The 21,024-nt window shown below is 41.0% G+C and overlaps 1 protein-coding gene across 1 annotated transcript in view; it reads right to left on the reverse strand.

The window, feature by feature from the left end:
* The window catches only part of LOC136865031 (hemolymph lipopolysaccharide-binding protein), a 65,256-nt gene that overhangs the window by 16,761 nt on the left and 27,471 nt on the right, over nt 1-21,024 (reverse strand). The window contains exons 2-4 of the mRNA XM_067142381.2: nt 16,922-17,069; nt 12,997-13,123; nt 11,470-11,715 (exon numbers count right to left, since the gene is read on the reverse strand). Coding sequence (XP_066998482.2) covers nt 11,470-11,715; nt 12,997-13,123; nt 16,922-17,068 — 520 coding nt within the window. The 5' untranslated portion in view covers nt 17,069. The remainder of the gene's footprint in view (nt 1-11,469; nt 11,716-12,996; nt 13,124-16,921; nt 17,070-21,024) is intronic.

Consider the following 21,024-nt stretch of genomic DNA (forward strand, 5'->3'; position numbering starts at 1 on the left):
AACATTACTACCTTCATCACCACCGAGCACAGTGGCCGCATGTGTTATCGAGCTACAACATTACTACCTTCATCACCACCGAGCACAGTGGCCGCATGTGTTATAGAGCTACAACATTACTACATCACCACCGAGCACAGTGGCCGCATGTGTTATCGAGCTACAACATTACTACCTTCATCACCACCGAGCACAGTGGCCGCATGTGTTATCGAGCTACAACCTTACTACCTTCATCACTGAGCACAGTGGCCGCATGTGTTATCGAGCTACAACATACTACATCACCCCCGAGCACAGTGGCCTCATGTGTTATCGAGCTACAACATTACTACCTTCATCACCACCGAGCACAGTGGCCGCATGTGTTATCGAGCTACAACATTACTACATCACCTCCGAGCACAGTGGCCGCATGTGTTATCGAGCTACAACATTACTACATTACCACTGAGCACAGTGGCCGCATGTGTTATCGAGCTACAACATACTACATCAACCCGGAGCACACTGGCCGCATGTGTTATCGAGCTACAACATTACTACATCACCACTGAGCACAGTGGCCGCATGTGTTATCGAGCTACAACATACTACATCACCCCCGAGCACACTGGCCGCATGTGTTATCGAGCTACAACATTACTACCTTCATCACCACCGAGCACAGTGGCCGCATGTGTTATCGATCTACAACATTACTACCTTCACCACTGAGCACAGTGGCCGCATGTGTTATCGAGCTACAACATTACTACCTTCATCAATGAGCACAGTGGCCGCATGTGTTATCGAGCTACAACATACTACATCACCCCCGAGCACAGTGGCCGCATGTGTTATCGAGCTACAACATTACTACCTTCATCACCACCGAGCACAGTGGCCGAATGTGTTATCGAGCTACAACATTACTACCTTCATCACCCCCGAGCACAGTGGCCGCATGTGTTATCGAGCTACAACATACATCACCACCGAGCAGAGTGGCCGCATGTGTTATCGATCTACAACATACTACATCACCACCGAGCACAGTGGCCGCATGTGTTATCGACCTACAACATTACTGCCTTCATCACCACCCAGCACAGTGGCCGCATGTGTTATCGAGCTACAACATACTACATCACCACTGAGCACAGTGGCCGCATGTGTTAGCGAGCTACAACATTACTACATCACCCCCGAGCACAGTGGCCGCATGTGTTATCGAGCTACAACATTACTACTTCACCACTGAGCACAGTGGCCGCATGTGTTATCGAGCTACAACATACTACATCACCCCCGAGCACAGTGGCCGCATGTGTTATCGAGCTACAACATTACTACTTCACCACTGAGTACAGTGGCCGCATGTATTATCGAGCTACAACATTACTACCTTCATCACCACCGAGCACAGTGGCCGCATGTGTTATCGAGCTACAACATTACTACCTTCATCACCACCGAGCACAGTGGCCCCATGTGTTATCGAGCTACAACATTACTACCTTCATCACCACTGAGCACAGTGGCCGCATGTGTTATCGAGGTACAACATTACTACCTTCATCACCACTGAGCACAGTGGCCGCATGTGTTATCGAGCTACAACATTACTACCTTCATCACCACCGAGCAGAGTGGCCGCATGTGTTATCGAGCTACAACATTACTACATCACCACTGAGCACAGCGGCCGCATGTGTTATAGAGCTACAACATACTACATCACCCCCGAGCACAGTGGCCGCATGTGTTATCGAGCTACAACATTACTACCTTCATCACCACCGAGCACAGTGGCCGCATGTGTTATCGAGCTACAACATTACTACATCAGAGCACAGTGGCCGCATATGTTATCGAGCTACAGCATTACTACCTTCATTACCACCGAGCACAGTGGCCGCATGTGTTATCGAGCTACAACATTACTACCTTCATCACTGAGCACAGTGGCCGCATGTGTTATCGAGCTACAACATACTACATCACCCCCGAGCACGGTGGCCGCATGTGTTATCGAGCTACAACATTACTACCTTCATCACCACTGAGCACAGTGGCCGCATGTGTTATCGAGCTACAACATTACTACCTTCATCAATGAGCACAGTGGCCGCATGTGTTATCGAGCTACAACATACTACATCACCCCCGAGCACAGTGGCCGCATGCGTTATCGAGCTACAACATTACTACCTTCATCACCACCGAGCACAGTGGCCGCATGTGTTATCGAGCTACAACATTGCTACCTTCATCACCACCGAGCACAGTGGCCGCATGTGTTATCGAGCTGCAACATTACTACCTTCATCACCACCGAGCACAGTGGCCGCATGTGTTATCGAGCTACAACATACTACATCACCCCCGAGCACAGTGGCCGCATGTGTTATCGAGCTACAACATTACTACCTTCATCACCACTGAGCACAGTGGCCGCATGTGTTATCGAGCTACAACATTACTACCTTCATCAATGAGCACAGTGGCCGCATGTGTTATCGAGCTACAACATTACTACATCACCACCGAGCACAGCGGCCGCATGTGTTATAGAGCTACAACATACTACATCACCCCCGAGCACAGTGGCCGCATGTGTTATCGAGCTACAACATTACTACCTTCATCACCACCGAGCACAGTGGCCGCATGTGTTATCGAGCTACAACATACTACATCACCACCGAGCACAGTGGCCGCATGTGTTATCGAGCTACAACATTACTACATCACCACCGAGCACAGTGGCCGCATGTGTTATCGAGCTACAACATACTACATCACCCCGAGCACAGTGGCCGCATGTGTTATCGAGCTACAACATTACTACCTTCATCACCACCGAGCACAGTGGCCGCATGTGTTATCGAGCTACAATATTACTACATCACCACCGAGCACAGTGGCCGCATGTGTTATCGAGCTACAACATTACTACATCACCACCGAGCACAGTGGCCGCATGTGTTATCGAGCTACAACATTACTACCTTCATCACCCCCGAGCACAGTGGCCGCATGTGTTATCGAGCTACAACATAATTCACCACCGAGCACAGTGGCCGCATGTGTTATCGAGCTACAACATACTACATCACCACCGAGCACAGTGGCCGCGTGTGTTATCGAGCTACAACATACTACAACACCACTGAGCACAGTGGCCGCATGTGTTATCGAGGTACAACATACTACATCACCCCCGAGCACAGTGGCCGCATGTGTTATCGAGCTACAACATACTACATCACCACTGAGCAAAGTGGCCGCATGTGTTATCGAGCTACAACATTACTGCATCACCCCCGAGCACAGTGGCCGCATGTGTTATCGAGCTACAACATTACTACATCACCACTGAGCACAGTGGCCGCATGTGTTATCGAGCTACAACATACTACATCACCCCCGAGCACAGTGGCCGCATGTGTTATCGAGCTACAACATTACTACATCACCACTGAGTACAGTGGCCGCATGTGTTATCGAGCTACAACATTACTACCTTCATCACCACCGATCACAGTGGCCGCATGTGTTATCGAGCTACAACATTACTACATCACCAACGAGCACAGTGGCCGCATGTGTTATCGAGCTACAACATTACTACCTTCATCACCACCGAGCACAGTGGCCGCATGTGTTATCGAGCTACAACATACACTTCACCCCCGAGCCCAGCGGCCGCATGTGTTATCGAGCTACAACATACTACATCATCCCCGAGCACAGTGGCCGCATGTGTTATCGGGCTACAACATTACTACATCACCACTGAGCACAGTGGCCGCATGTGTTATCGACCTACAACATTACTACCTTCATCAATGAGCACAGTGGCCGCATGTGTTATCGAGCTGCAACATACTACATCACCCCCGAGCACAGTGGCCGCATGTGTTATCGAGCTACAACATTACTACATCACCACCGAGCACAGTGGCCGCATGTGTTATCGCGCTACAACATTACTACATCACCACTGAGCACAGTGGCCGCATGTGTTATCGAGCTACAACATACTACATCACCCCCGAGCACAGTGGCCGCATGTGTTATCGAGCTACAACATTACTACCATCATCACCACCGAGCACAGTGGCCGTATGTGTTATCGAGCTACAACATTACTACATCACCACCGAGCACAGTGGCCGCATGTGTTATCGAGCTACAACATTACTACCTTCATCACCACTGAGCACAGTGGCCGCATGTGTTATCGAGCTACAACATTACTACCTTCATCACTGAGCACAGTGGCCGCATGTGTTATCGAGGTACAACATACTACAACACCCCCGAGCACAGTGGCCGCATGTGTTATGGAGCTTCAACATTACTACCTTCATCACCACCGAGCACAGTGGCCGCATGTGTTATCGAGCTACAACATTACTACATCACCCCCGAGCACAGTGGCCGCATGTGTTATCGAGTTACAACATTACTACATCACCACTGAGCACAGTGGCCGCATGTGTTATCGAGCTACAACATACTACATCACCCCCGAGCACACTGGCCGCATGTGTTATCGAGCTACAACATTACTACATCACCACTGAGCACAGTGGCCGCATGTGTTATCGAGCTACAACATACTACATCACCCCCGAGCACACTGGCCGCATGTGTTATCGAGCTACAACATTACTACCTTCATCACCACCGAGCACAGTGGCCGCATGTGTTATCGAGCTACAACATTACTACCTTCACCACTGAGCACAGTGGCCGCATGTGTTATCGAGCTACAACATTACTACCTTCATCAATGAGCACAGTGGCCGCATGTGTTATCGAGCTACAACATACTACATCACCCCCGAGCACAGTAGCCGCATGTGTTATCGAGCTACAACATTACTACCTTCATCACCACCGAGCACAGTGGCCGCATGTGTTATCGAGCTACAACATTACTACATCACCACCGAGCACAGTGGCCGCATGTGTTATCGAGCTACAACATTACTACCTTCATCACCACCGAGCACAGTGGCCCCATGTGTTATCGAGCTACAACATTACTACTTTCATCACCACTGAGCACAGTGGCCCCATGTGTTATCGAGGTACAACATTACTACCTTCATCACCACTGAGCACAGTGGCCGCATGTGTTATCGAGCTACAACATTACTACCTTCATCACCACCGAGCACAGTGGCCGCATGTGTTATCGAGCTACAACATTACTACATCACCACCGAGCACAGTGGCCGCATGTGTTATCGAGCTACAACATACTACATCACCCCCGAGCACAGTGGCCGCATGTGTTATCGAGCTACAACATTACTACCTTCATCACCACCGAGCACAGTGGCCGCATGTGTTATCGAGCTACAACATTACTACATCAGAGCACAGTGGCCGCATGTGTTATCGAGCTACAGCATTACTACCTTCATCACCACCGAGCACAGTGGCCGCATGTGTTATCGAGCTAAAACATTACTACCTTCATCACTGAGCACAGTGGCCGCATGTGTTATCGAGAGTCAACATACTACATCACCCCCGAGCACAGTGGCCGCATGTGTTATCGAGCTACAACATTACTACCTTCATCACCACCGAGCACAGTGGCCGCATGTGTTATCGAGCTACAACATTACTACCTTCATCACCACTGAGCACAGTGGTCGCATGTGTTATCGAGCTACAACATTACTACCTTCATCACCACCGAGCACAGTGGCCGCATGTGTTATCGAGCTGCAACATTACTACCTTCATCACCACCGAGCACAGTGGCCGCGTGTGTTATCGAGCTACAACATTACTACCTTCATCACCACCGAGCACAGTGGCCGCATGTGTTATCGAGCTACAGCTACGGAGCCAAGCTGTGCATTCGGGAGGCGAGTGACTTCGAGCCGCACCGTCGGCTCTCCTGAAAATGGTTTTCTGTGTCTTCTCATATTTACTTCCAAGCAAATGCCTGGACTGTTCCTATGTATAGGCCAAAGATGATTCCTTCCAACTCCGTATCCAATTTCATTCGCCATCATTCATTTCATCTTCATTAGCTCCTCAACTAAGATTGGCGTCAGGAAGGAATACGGCCGTAAAAATATGCCATATAACTTCATCCTATATCATCCCCAACCGCGTATCAAAAACCAGGTCAATGGGGTAGACATACACTATTTTTATCTCTTATTAGATTACGACAAAAACACACATATACTTAAAACTACTGCCCACTTAAACAAAGATCCATTTCTTAAGAAGACTTAGTTTATTCCTTTCATTTATCCTAATTTCCTTCTTTCCTTCCTTCACTGAGTCCCGTATTCGGTTTTCTCTAGTCTATTGGATCTAAAATTTTACCAGCTTTAGGCATCTAAAGATTGTACTATTAACACTATCTCAACATATATATATGTATTGTATTTTTGTGGGGACTTCTTCCTCGGCAATCCAGTTGGTAGGCTCAATATTCACATACGTTTCGTCTGCTACAATGTTAAATTATCATTTGTCAAAGACGCAAATCGTGAACCAGAGTGTTAGAGGTCGCTAATCACACGTGGTAATGTCGGTGCGTCTGTGTTCCTTTAAGCTTTTATAATCCTCTAATTTGGCGGGAAACTCTAGCAAGATGTGGTGCAATCATTTTTAATTGTGCAACCTGATGGACTTCGCACATGTCCACGTATTTTAGGAAAATTTGGGAATCACGAATTTCTAGGTATCATATTTGTATCATTACTCTATAGGGTCCTAAACGGCAACGTGACCTATTGACGTAATCATCCCAACGTTTTTCTGATGCAAAGTTTGAGACACATTTCTGTCTTGGGTTCTAACTTTCCAACCGAAGCGCCATCTACTCGGAAAGAAGGCAATTTATTGTTTCCTCAATTTGACTTGAATTATTTGGAATTATGCTGTGTTGATGTTATTTATAACAAGTGTATAATTTATCATATAAGTTTACAAAAATATTTCCGGACACGCTCGAAACCTTCCGAGAGTCTCCCCTCCGATCTCACAAATTTGCAGCAGCTTCGTGTCCAAAGAGCTTGTACTTTCACCATCTGCCCCCCCCCCCCCGCTCTAGCGGGCATCAAATTAATCAGGACTGAATCTTTATCGAACGGCTGGCTATAGTGTATTGGTCAAGTTGCGATGCTTAACTTTCAATTAAAAATTGGTGGTGTTGTCTTTAGTGATTCCAGTTGATGGGTTCAATATATATCATCTCTTATTGTCTCATTTAAACATTATTCTACTTTCTTTCGAAATTTATTAATATCTTCTTTTTAAATACAATGAAAAATACTCTTTCACACACTACTGGCAGAATCGAGCAATGGTACCAGTGTATTTCTGATTCTTCACTAGGAGATGGATAATCAAAACCTACGCAATTCACTACTTACCGTCAGAGAGGGTAGATGGTGGTAGGGTTATCTAGGGTGTCTCAAGGAGGCAAGGTGGAGCACGGGGGATGGGACTGAAGATGTGCTGAAAAATCCTGAAATGTTCAACAGTTGAATGCTGCTGTTTATTATTATTATTATTATTATTATTATTATTATTATTATTATTATTATTATTATTATTATTATTATTATTATTATTATTATTATTATTACGTATCCTCTATGCATCAAAATTTCTGCATTTGCCTTGTGCTGAGGTTTAGTGAGAATTATGGCAGCGTCTCGTATTCATCCATGGCTGACTTGATACTTTACATAGTTTGGTCTTGCAGAAAATTCGTAAATAATTCAACTAATTTATAATATTGCAAGGTCATGATAATAACCTAACAGGGCCAAAAATTATATCTGAACCTTTATTTCGAAGTCAGATCTGTTGAAGAGAAACCCACCTGTCCAAGATAGACGAAAAGCGTTGATATTGAGGAAGTTTACTGTGATCTATATGGTGCATGAAGACATGACTGGGCGATTTAAGGATCTACGTTTGTTATAATTTCGAGGTTCAGCAGTAAATCCATTTTCCGTGAGTGAGGCACAGTGGAAACCATGAAGACCGGACTTAGCTAGAAAATGGGTTCGAGCCAAAATCAAAATTGAAGATATTATGAGGAGATTTTGCAGCCCCGGTGTCGAGTGATAGCGTGGCTGCCTCTTGCGCGGTGGCACCGTGTTCGATTCTAGGCCAGCCACTGGATTTTTACCTGGATCTGAGGGCTGGTTCAAGGTCCACTCAAACTACATGGGAACATTTGAGCAGCTATTTGACGGTAAGATAACGATCACGGTCTAGAAAGTCAAAAATGACGGTGGAGAAGATTCGTTGCGCTGAACACATGTCCCATAGTAATCTCCAGGCCTATGAGCTGTGCAATGGACACTTGCTAGGCCAAGACCCGTCAGGACTGTTAGGCCAGGGTTTTTCTTTTTAATCAAGAGTTCCGGTTGCAGAAACGGTATCGTTCACCGTGCTTTATGATTAAGAAGTAAAGCCCATGATACCAATCTAACTGGACCAAAAATCCTACCTGAACATTTATTTCGAAGTCAAATCTATTGAAGAGAAACCTAGGCGGATGAGTTCTAACAGTTTCCCCACCTGTCCAAGATAGACGAAAAGCGTTGATATTAAGCAAATTTACTATGATCATTTCAATATGATGCATGGAGACATGACTTTAATGTGAGCATGCAGTTTCTTATGAAATAAAGAGATAGTCATTATATAATTAATTAATTAATTGTGGATATTGCTGAGTGATGTTAAACTAAACATTAAAAAAACTGGTAGTGGTATCAATCCCTCGAGCCCATCCATCATATTTTAGATTTCCTGAACATTGTAGTCAATAGCAGCTACTGAATTGCATTATGATTTCTCTTTCGTGGCCTTTTCCCAATTGTTCAGGGCCAACACTAATGTGGATTAAGCCCAGTTATCCTGACACCATCCCTATGTGGAGGAATATATTCACTAGTGTCTGTTCCTGTGGGTTTTGGCAGTGTGATGTGCCGTATATAAATGAAGATGTGTATTATGACGATCACAAAAAGCAGCCCCTGAAGCAGAGGAATTAAGCCACAAATTCCCCGGATCAGCAGGGAGTCGAACCCCCAGGCTCTTTGGCCATACACCTAAAGAGCCGAGCAATTGAATTACACTATAATACAATCGAATGTTAGATTTTAATATAATTTTGCTGTTAAAAGAATTGTTCTTTTGGATTTAAAATACATATAAAGTGTGAATTAATAATTTGTTTCAACATTTTATTTCTGTTCATTGTGGTCCGTTTGGAATAGTTGCATGAATGTAGATTGAGCTCCGAAAATAATGGGGACGTTGACGATAAGTCTATAGCGTGGATAGGACAGTGACTCGAATAGAGTATGTTTCAGTACCACTGATTTAAGGTGGTCATATACACTAGAAATACTTTTTTTAAAATATTCTCTAGCAATGTTAAATTCTTCTGTTGTTTTATCATGATCAAACTGAAGTTCATTTTACACTATTTTTATGTTAATTGTTTATAAAAAAATGTATTTGTTGCTATTTACACTGGGGTACTTAAAGTCGTCTATCTCTCACATTTTAAAACCAACATCCATGAACTGTGAACAAAAGCAATCTACATTACATGGGGAATGTTCCCTACCACGTTTGTTTGAATCAGTCACAAGTAAGGGTTTTAAAGTTATATTGCAATTTAAGTTTATTCAAATTTTGTTCATAAAATTGTTTAAAAAGTTGTTAATATTGTATTTTTATGGATATCATTTTCTCAGTGCTAGGGAACATAGATACATGTATTAGCTTTAGTTTAAAATAAAAATCATGCAGATACCGTTTCTGTGACAAAAGTTACAGCATTTTGAATGACTCAAAATGTCAGAAATGTCAGAAAATGAATTAATGAATTAATCGCATTTAAAGTTTACTTAGTGTGTTTTCACTCACATGCTGTTTTTATCACATCAGAAACCTCTTGGGACATACAAAGGTCCTTCTTTGGTAGCTGTATGGTCTTCCTTTATCTTTGTCCGGACTCTGAGGTACCTCCTTCTTGTCTTCCCTTTTGGAGTAGACTTTCTGGCACATGTTGAAATACGAAGTTGGTCTAAACGTTTCACTGAGTTTACCATGTACTTTCCAGGAATTATGTTCATTCTTTTCATAACCTGAAGCTCTATTCATCTTCCACAATCAAAGTGACAAACAGCATCCATTACGGCTAGTTTTAATGTGATGAGACCAACATAGGAGGTTTTCGGACACCGCAGCCGAATGGTGCCATTGAACGACTCATTATTATTTTGTATCTTGCCATGCACAATAGAGAAATGGGAAAGTTAATATCCACCTTTTCAATTGAATATTGATTCAATACGGAACCTGAAGAATGAAATTCTTAATGTTAAAAAAAGAAATCTTGCCATGCAGACACTTAGCAAGCATATCAGGAGCAGACAGGTGTTGCATTCTGGTGGGATGCACATGCACTAATATGAAACAAGTGAAGAACGATATGCTACTTGACGGAAACCAGTGGGAATTTAAAGAGAAATACAATCTAGGCTCGAAAGAAATTTTATAGATCTGCTGATACGCAAGACATGACAGCTGTCAGTCAGAACGGTCACGCCCTCTCACAGTAAATAATTTGTTTCGACATAAAATATTAATGGTATATTTATGAACTAGACATTTTCTAAAACTAGAAGAAATTTCCTACAAAATGGAATAAAAAATTTAAATGTGAAATTTCAGAAAAATTGTGTATATGACCACCTTAAACCGAAAAGCATTAACATGTAACGTGGTGCGTAGTATCAAGGTACACGAAGAGGCATCAACTGTACTGAGTTTCCAATTTTGAGCTCTTTAAACCAAACAAAAGTATTTATATAAAGCACATAATATAATATACAAAACCCATATCCAGTGCGACATCCTGAATTAAATATCCTAATATGTTACACAACAGAGATATTATTGAGGGTGTTAAACGAAACTCTCTTATTTCCCATTACACAGAGCGACCCCACATTGAAAACCTGCACATTTTATGTTCCTTTTCACCGGAGCCACATCTAGGTTATAACTCTGAAAATAATTGCTTCGCTTATTAAAGCACAGGAAATAATTCACGTACTCCTTATAGTTATTCCCGTAAGTGAGAAGGGCCAATCGCTATCTTAACTTCTATTGCAGTTTGGCAGAAGCAGACAAGTCCATTTTCTATGTTGTGTTTCTTGCTGATTATTTTCTCACTGCCCATTAACCGAGAAGAATATTTCCTCAAACACTGCTTAGGAAAGTACTTGATCAATTATCATTACATTTAATACTTACTTTTCAGCTGGCCCTAAACTATGTTTTTATGCTAACCTGGAAATGTACATATCTACCAAATTCCTACTGATTTAGCCGGATGATATCTGAGATGAAAACAAAACATTCAACACTTCATGCTTTAGGTTACAGGAAAAGAACTCTTACCAAATATTGTTACAAATGTTCCTTCTGTGACGATATCATTTACGCCCACGAAGGCATAATGCGTTTCTTTGCGTTTGAGCATTGCGTTTAACACCTGAGCTTCTATGTCAGAATTAATGACAGCAAGATGTGTTCCTTCTTGCTGACAAATATTGAAAGCATCTGTCCAGCGCTGAGCAGTGGTGTGTAGTTTGTAGCGGCCCACCAGCGGATGAAATTCGTAGTCGTCGCCAAGTTGGGTCCGAGCTGTGGGGGAAATAACTTGGTGTTATTAGTGAGGCTTAAATTGTTAGTAACTGTGCTTCTAAAATATTTTAGAATTATATCTACTGTAATAAATTGTAATATATTGTAATAATACGATGAGAACATCATTATAAGATCCATAAAGTAATTGACACATAAATGTGGTAAATGTTATCATTTTGATGCTAGGAATGTATTAGAAACATGTTTGACTTCTTTGAATATTAATAATGTTAGCATTTAACATTCTGAAGCGTCTTATTTGGAAGTGATATTTCAGAATGGAGAATCGGATGCCAAAATACGAACGCATCAACTGCCAGTTTGAATTCAAGAAAATAGCCAAAGGAAGAAAATAAAATTGAAGTGAAATATATTGTAAATATTTACGAGCATGTAAATTGGTGCTTACACCCAAAATATTTCTACATAAATTTAGAAATCAGTATTCAGGCCATACATGTTATTTTTTATTACAATTTGTATATAAATTAACTCATTTTTCTTTCATTTAACTTAATAGCCTGACATTCTGTGAAAACATCGCTGTTCAGCTATATTCCTCATTAATCACCATTGAAAAAATCTACCATCTCTAGCGATATATGCCAGAAATGGAATGCAAGCGAATAAAATTAAGTGATGTGAGATAAACTGGACCTCAAATTGAAGTATTAGGGCGTTGATGAATATATTTACTTAGGTTGTAGTATAACTGATGTTGGCAGATATAAGAACGTAAGAAGGGGGCTAGCACAATCAAGATGGCCTTTCTCAAGAAAATGAATATGCTCACTTCAGACGTAGGTGCAGTTTAGAAAGAAAAGCATTTAAGGGAAGCGAAACATGGACAATAAGCAGTGCCGAAAGACAGATAGAGGAAATTTCTGAAATACGGTGTTACGGAATAATGCCGAAAGTGAGATGAATAGATCGTATAACATGTGGATGTATACTAAGTCGAGATGGTATTAGGAGAACTCTTTCGCGTCATTTGACCAAAGAATAGGTAGATTTGATGGGACATGCATACCTTGATATACTAAAGTCTTGTTCGGTTAGGTTTTGAAGGAAGTATAGGGTTATGCACGGTAAGGGTTGACTAATGCAAGAATTTGACAACAGATTACGGTATATGAAGGATATAACAGTTACATTACGAAGAAGTGAAAAGTTTGGACCAGGATAGGGTGATACGGATTAAACCCATTTTCATGGTTGGATGATGACCGTCGTTCAATATTAATGATGATTTTAGCAAATATTACACTTATTTCTTACCTGTTATGGATATCGATAAATATTTGGAAGCCTGTCCAGAGCACTTTTTCTCTCCATGTCCGATTTCCATTCTCCATGGCTCACTTTCTTTAGTGGTATCAACACCAGAACCGCGCAGCATCTCAACCTGTAGGAAGAAAACGACCATATCGTAACATTATGGTATATATTTGTATATTTAGTAGGCATATGTGAAACTTCATCGTACTATTGTTGATCATTTGATACGTGATGGTGGGTGGTGTTACTGTCACCTTACCACTGTGCTGATCACCTTATGCGAGAGGGGTATCTCAGCACTCATTATTTTCTTCCTCGTCTCCCTGGTCTTATCCCAATTTCATGGGGTCGGTATTATGAATGGATAAACCTAGTTTTGCGAGTGGATATCTTTCCTGACGCCAACCCTGTGACAAGGGATGTATTAAGTATTGCGTGTATTGTCTGGTGGTTATGAGTGTGTTGTGTGAAAATGAAGATATATATTAGGACGAACACAAACACCCAGCTCCAGAATTAGTGAAATTAACCAGACTTCAAAATTTCATAAGTTCTCCCGCGCTATAATAATAGCTAAATTAATCTCTTTCTTCCTCTCTCTCTCTATCTATACCTCACCAACTCTTTCTGTACATTAGTAATCTGCTGTTTTTTCTTCACTTCCTGTAATCGAATAACGACATGGAAATGATGAGACTCTGTCAAGTTCTTTACTTTTATGTCGTTAATATCATTCAGTGCCTCTCTAGATAGGATGACTAGATCTATGGTACTTCCTCCTGAATCGACTATATAAATTCTCTATTCCATACCCCAATCAGCAACATTTCTATGTGTAGTGCCTCTAGTTTATTTATTTATCTGTGTCCGAAATCACTACAATATATTTACAACTACTTTATTTACACCTTGTTTTTCCAGAATTCAACTGTCGAGATGTCACATTCATTGGCTTCCACCAAATCCTTCATACTACATGGTTTAGGCAGATTTCAATAGATGAAAAGACGGAAGATGCCTCCACAAAGATTCTAAAGAAAATCGGGCGTACCCTGGGCAACGTTGAGGAATTCTCAGCGGCTGATTCTTCCATCACCGAAACACTAAATTATTAGTGCCTCTAGTGCACACTTTTTAATTATTTCTCTCCATTCCTTATCTTGTCTTCTTCTTACCTCTATGAGTACTTCACTATTGTATACCGGATTTCTTTCACCCACCCTTGCATTAAAACTCTCCCGTTAGAATTATCCCAGATTCTTCATTCATTCAGTAATCTAATTCAGTTTACTTCTCCAATAAGTTCATCAAATATTTTTTCTTTTGAAAGGGCGATCTCGCTGGGTGAATTTAGCAGAAGCCTACGACAAACTCCTTCCCTTATTATATACTTTTAAGTATCTTCACACAAGCCACCTCTTCGAGGTATGAATCTACCCGTTTTACAGATATTCCTCTTGGATAAGACCCTTTACGTTCCATCCTCTGTTTCGTTATATACCCCATACTACTGGTAGTCATGTTTCAATAGTTCCCTAATTTTAACTTCAACATCACCTTCCTTACCTCATCATTTCCAAGCTTACTTCAAATGCCCACTTTATTTATACATCGTAGGTTCCAGACTAGTTATTTACTCGTAGGAATATGTGCTGAACTCACAGCCTGACGGCGAGTAATCCACGCATGGTAATGTACAGTACAGTATAAATACCTCATTGGGACACTTTTCTCAGAAGCAAAATTGAACCTAGAAATATAATGTTTGTTTTCGGTAGACACAGGTTTTGTATCTATGTGAGAGGTGAATTAATTCTGATAATAACTGTCTCATGAAATATTAAAATTTAGTAACATACAATTCCATGCGCTCATTCTCCTTTTTGGGGATGGGGTGGGGTGGGGGAATTTCGAATATACATTAGAATCGATTTCGTAGAATACGACGATATTTATGTAGTAGTACATTATCCTATTGAATTCCTAAACTTCCTTCATTCTTCAGTCATGCTACTTTACAAGTTAGACATGCAAGTTGGATACGTCGTAATATTCTTCTTCAAAATCTAAATACTGATCCTTGATTGTGCAACAGAATGAGATTCACTGAGGTAAAGCTAGACGAAAATATTGTTCCTGCAGAAATTCTGATGGACCCAACTTAGGAAGAAAGATTTTTATTCCAAGGACAGGTTTCTGACGTGGGTGGAAATAAGTGTTTGTTTTGTCTTCCAGATCCATGTGTTCATCCACTAGTGCGACCGGACGTCTCTGTTTGAGAAGTGTATATGTAAGGGAAATTTCGTAATGACTGTTATGACTCTGTACAATTGACATGTATAGCAACATGTAAAGTGTAGCGTTTTTCGTACGATACAAATATTAACATGGTCATTTTAATTTTCCAATTACATTTTACATGCTAATTATAACTGTCGAAGACAGGATTACATACTGGTATGATTATACATCTCCTCGTATCTTTCCTGTCCCGTTTCTCTTCCTTTAATTCAAGCTCTGTTAACCTTTCTTCTAAGTACAATATTATTTTACAACAAGCTCACATTGATGTCACTCAGTTATGCTATGTTTTCATATCCTTAATTTCCATAACCTGGTTCATGAATTACTCCCTGGTCTTGTCCACTTGGCATACATCCTCTCATAACAGCTCAGGGCTGGGGCTTAATTCGAGGCCACGATCACTAACAGCACTATCGCCACGACCGATCTTAATGTCACCTGCATTATATTATAGGGACGGTTGAGATTTTGGATGAACATCACTTTCGTTGTGGATTTTCACTTCCCTACTACATACCGGTATTGCAAGATTGATACCCCCTTTCTTCTCATACGTTCGCACTCTTTATCACATACTCAGCACAACACGCCCATTCACCTCGCTGGTTGGATTGGATTCCAACTGAGCAGGTCGTTTAGTGCCTGATTATATGTACAGTATATCCCGTTCATGTTTCAGTACACGAGATAATTTTCAAAATGTTGTTAACCGTATAATTGACGTCCTGATTGTACTAAATCTACCGCAAGGGTAGTGTTGTGTTGGTCGTAATATTATCTGTTCAATGATATGCACATTATAGGTCATAATTTACATTCAGAAGCCGATAAGGATGAAATTAAGAAATTCTTACGTTTTCGACCCCACAGTACTTTGTCCCAAACGGTCGTTCGGTAGCCGTTGTGGTATCATCTTTTCGGACATAGAGAGAGCTTTTTATAGGTATCCCAATTTTTGTAAATATTCAGTGTTCACAGTTAGTCATTTAAAAACGTTATTTGTATTGTCTATAATCCTTTATCCTGTCTACTTGCGAACAAAGTGTGACCAGAATCTTTTAAATCGGTCGATGCGTTCACTCACTACGGCGCGGCGCTTCGAAGTGTTCTGAGTGTGCATAGTGGAGCGCTCAGAGCACGAGGCACACACGGGGAGAGATTGCATTATCGCTGAATGTATCATTGTGTCATTTATTTGATACCTTCAATTAGCTAATGGTTTCAAAGTATCGAATGTATCACTAGAAGTTTGCCAACTTTCCATGAACGCAGGCCTGCAACGGGAGATGCTGACACCTCAACAACAAGTCAGCCGAATGTTATTGCAGATCTCCCAACAAATTAAGATATGCAATGCAGTGACAAACTTCAAGGGGGATAAAGTGGCTTGCTCTATACCGGGCCGTCTTTGCCCCTTGTTAATTAATGGGTAGTAATTTCTGATATAGGTTGGGAGAACCGCAGGGCCATATGGTCTCAAAAAATGAAAGAAAAATGTTAAATACAATCTTCTCTTTAACACCACAATGAGTACTGGGAGTGTTATAAAAGTGTTTTCTCCTAATGCCTTCTCTTGATATTCATTTTATGCTGGGAGAGATTAACGTGTGCATTGTCCTACCTGGATCAGCTGGTGACCAGTCAGGTTTCTGCGGCTAGTGATAGACACGCTGACTGTCTTGGAGACGCCATCCTCGCAGTCAGCCTTGACAGAGGGGATGCAGCTCAGGAGACCAAGGACTAGAAACAATAGCAGCAGGCTGGTCATCCTGAGAGAGCAAAAAATATCAATTAACTGCCCATGTCTGTCTTCAGAGGTTTCCTTGTTTTACCATTAACATATCCGATGTATCCGTATGTTCTTTACATTATTTGCTACAAGTCGGCCCCGTGGTGAAGGTGTAGCGTGCCTGCCTCTTACCTGGAGGCCTCGGGTTCCATTCCCGGTCAGGTTAGGGATTTTTATCTAGATCTGAGGGCTGGTTTGAGGTCTACTCAGCCTACAGGATTACGATCGAGAAGCCTTCTGACGGTGATATGGCAGCCCCTGTCTAGAAAGCCAAGAATAATGGTCGAGAGGATTCGTCGCGCCGACCACACGACACCTCGTAATCTTCAGGCCTTCGGGTTGAGCAGCGGTCGCTTGCTAGATCACGGCTCTTCGGGGTTGTTGCACCAGGCGGTTTTGTTTGGTTTTTATTTGCTACATGTATATTTGTATGTATATACGTATGCAGGTATGTATTCTTTGACAGACACGTCCCCTCTTTCATCCCAGCTGCTCGTAACTTGGGAGAAATAGATTTCCGAACTGACGTCAGCCTGGAATTATCTCCGTGCTTGACGTATGTCTCATCTGTACTCTGATTCATGGGCTTCCAAAGAAGATGGTTGGTGATGACTTTCAGCCACTCTACTCTCATAATGTACGTAAGGTAGTGATTTATGAAAGTCTGTAATGTTTTTGGTGATTTTCTGTGTCTACTGTGACTACTACTACTACTACTACTACTACTACTACTACTACTACTACTACTACTACTACTACTACTAATAATAATAATAATAATAATAATAATAATAATAATAATAATAATAACCTCTCCTGGAACTTGAAATTAAGACATTATCAAACTGTGGCCCGGCCATAAATTTTATGAGTGTATGCAGCAGAAACTCTTAACCTTACAAGAATTGGGAATCATGAAAAATTAGAAAAAGTTGAAGGGAGAATTTTGAGAAAAATACTGGGACGTATAAGAAACAACAATGCTGAATTTAGACTACGATAACACAGAGCTATATTTAAAAGTTGAAAAACTGACAACTGTAACGAGGAAAAGAAGACTCCAGTTTTTTTGACACATTTATAGATTAATAACAATAGACTAAAAACAAATCTTCAACTTATTGAACAGTTACAAATCCAATCCGACGTGGTTCATTGAAATTGAAAAGGATATGAAAAACGCAGGAATTAAAATAGATACGATAGAAAACAGAACACGTTTCAGAGAAATAACACGAAAGGCAGGAATTCAGGAGAGAAAGAAATTAACAACTGGAAGAAAATGGACTCAAGAGGAAAAGGAACAACATTCTCAGAAAATGAAGGAAGTTTGGAAACGAAGGAAGTTAAATGCAAAGGAAAGTATCCAACGATGATTTATCGTACCCTAAAAAGGGTTATTCGAATAACAACAATAATAGTAATAATAACTGATACGGGGTTTCCGTGGTTCACGGAGAGATCAGAAGGGTGTGGGTTCAATGGATGGACAAGGAATTATTTAGAGCAATTTCTAAGTTAACAAATTTCAAAATTTTATTTTATTTCCTTTCCTTCTTTTCTAGTTTAAAACTGATAGATAGAGAATCTGAAATAATGACAAGCCAATAGAACAGATTACTAACGCTGTCGTCAGATTCAACAATAACAGGGACTTAGAAGTCCGAAAATCAGGCACAAAACTTGAGAATTTTTTTTTTTTTGCTTGTTGTTTTACGTCGCACCGACACAGATAGGTCTTACCGCGATGATGGGACTGGAAAGGGCTAGGAGTGGGAAGGAAGCAGCCGTGGCTTTAATTAAGGTACAGCCCCAGCATTTGCCTGGTGTGAAAATGGGAAACCACGGAAAAACTTGAGATAATTATCAATTAGTTAATTTACATAGAAAAGAGCACAATTGCTCTTGGCAGGTACAAATATGTCATAAGAACAGGTTTTGCTCCAAGAGGTTACACAATTCAGGAGTCGGAGCTCCACAATACCATGGTCTAGCCTCGTGGAAGCATCAGTCTCTAATGGTACAATAAAAATTCCACCTCACATTAAAGTGTTCACGCACCGTTGCCCCAATGTGGGCTTCTTCATTGCACTATAATAACTGTTCTCAAATGGAAGTAACACAGGGAAAAATTTACATTCTGAAGTGAATATACAGCGGCATTATTGCCCATACTAAGTGACCTTCATGGTAAAAGAAAAGGTTGCACATGACCGGCCGTAAACGAAAGGCTAGGAGACGAAACACTTGTCCTCATTATAGAAATAATTAAAAACCCTAAGTGGGCTTGTAGCCCGATGATACAGAGGCTAATCATATATTACACCGGGGTGACTAAAGATAAACATCTGTACCATAAAAGATTTACAGAATTTGGAGGTTTTAAAAACTTTAGTCACCCATACAAGGTTGAATGGAATACTGCCAAGGGTCACCACTCTTTGCTCCCTTACGTTACATATTTCCCAGTAGGGAATAGAACAGGGTCCTCAGACTTGCCGAAATTCTACTTTCAAACCGCCAGTTTTACAAAGTTATATTAAGAGAAAAGAGATCGAAACCTTCCCCTCCAACTACCCTCAGGAGCTATCACACGTCCAGGGAAAATTCGCCATTATCTTGAGGCGCAGGGTCTTCCTCACGCAGGTCTTGCCCCTGCCTCCCTAGGTTACGTCGCATTCTCCGAGCACTGGAGCAATTCAGACAATACGGCCCTAAAGTGTCCTGCTTTTATAGTACCACAAGGGGAAGATTCCAGAAGTATTTATTGATTGGCTGGATTCCCCTACACACGCCCTATTTTACTTGGCTAGATAAAATATTTCCAAGTATTTGATTGGTTTATTACAATGGAGGAGGAACCAGATAAAGTGTTGACAACTTCGGTACGGTACGTTAACAAAACAATCCTCAGAACCAGGTTTATAAACAAGAAATATTACTCTATCCAGTAGTTAAATTTAGTCCAGAAGAAGGAGCCACACATTCGGCATTGGCATTGTAGCATGAGCTTGTGACCGGTTGGCTGTTGAGAGAGCTCTTGCATTATTGTAGTGAAAAAGTAGTTAAAACCTATTAAAATTATTTAAATTTTGTGTGTGCGTGTTCCATTTAGTGCTATTTAGTACTTGTTGGTAGGAATTGGGAGTAGTATTATTTATTTGAATTTTATAACAAGTAATTCAATTGGTGTTCAGTAGATTGCGTTTTCTAGGTTAAGTAGGCTAGCTAGGTGTACTTATTTCGAATTTAGGTTTAGGTAATAATATTAATTTTTAAAACAATATTTTTAAATATCTGTAGGTTCTTTGGTATAATACAAAGGAAGATTATCATAAGGAGTTGTAACTCATTGTAATTTCCGCCGCTACCCTTCCGATATTTCGTACAGATATGCGTTCAAACTATCACGAAGATAATAATTTATTACATTAAATAACACGATAAGCCTGTAAACATCGATTTAAAGATAAGTTAAAGAGAATTCACGGTAATTTCACTGGATAATTACGGTACATAACAGTTTTTTGGATTGTTGACGATTGTTGCTACATGCACATGATAGTTGTGTAAATAAATACAAAGTCAGCTGTTTCATTATTCCCATAATTTGTACTCTTAGTTCCCTGCATACTTTGTACTTTCCACCTCCGTTTATTCCTCGAGTAAAAGTTAATAATCAAATTCCTATATCCCAATAATATTGTATTTCAAGCCCCCGGTGTGGTTTTGACAGAAATGAAAATAGACAATCTTTTATTCTCAGCATTTAAGGACACTTTTATTCTCCGTCCCGCGTAGCAGGGAAAATGATACTTATCCACCAGCGGTAAAAGTTCATATAACCACACTTCAGCTGAAAATTGTAGTGTAGATACAGTAAATTTAGATAGTGCCTATCTTGCCTGCTATATTCGTGTGCTATCTTTCGTGTG

Source organism: Anabrus simplex, chromosome 1, assembly GCF_040414725.1.
Source record: "Anabrus simplex isolate iqAnaSimp1 chromosome 1, ASM4041472v1, whole genome shotgun sequence".
NCBI lineage: Eukaryota > Metazoa > Arthropoda > Insecta > Orthoptera > Tettigoniidae > Anabrus > Anabrus simplex.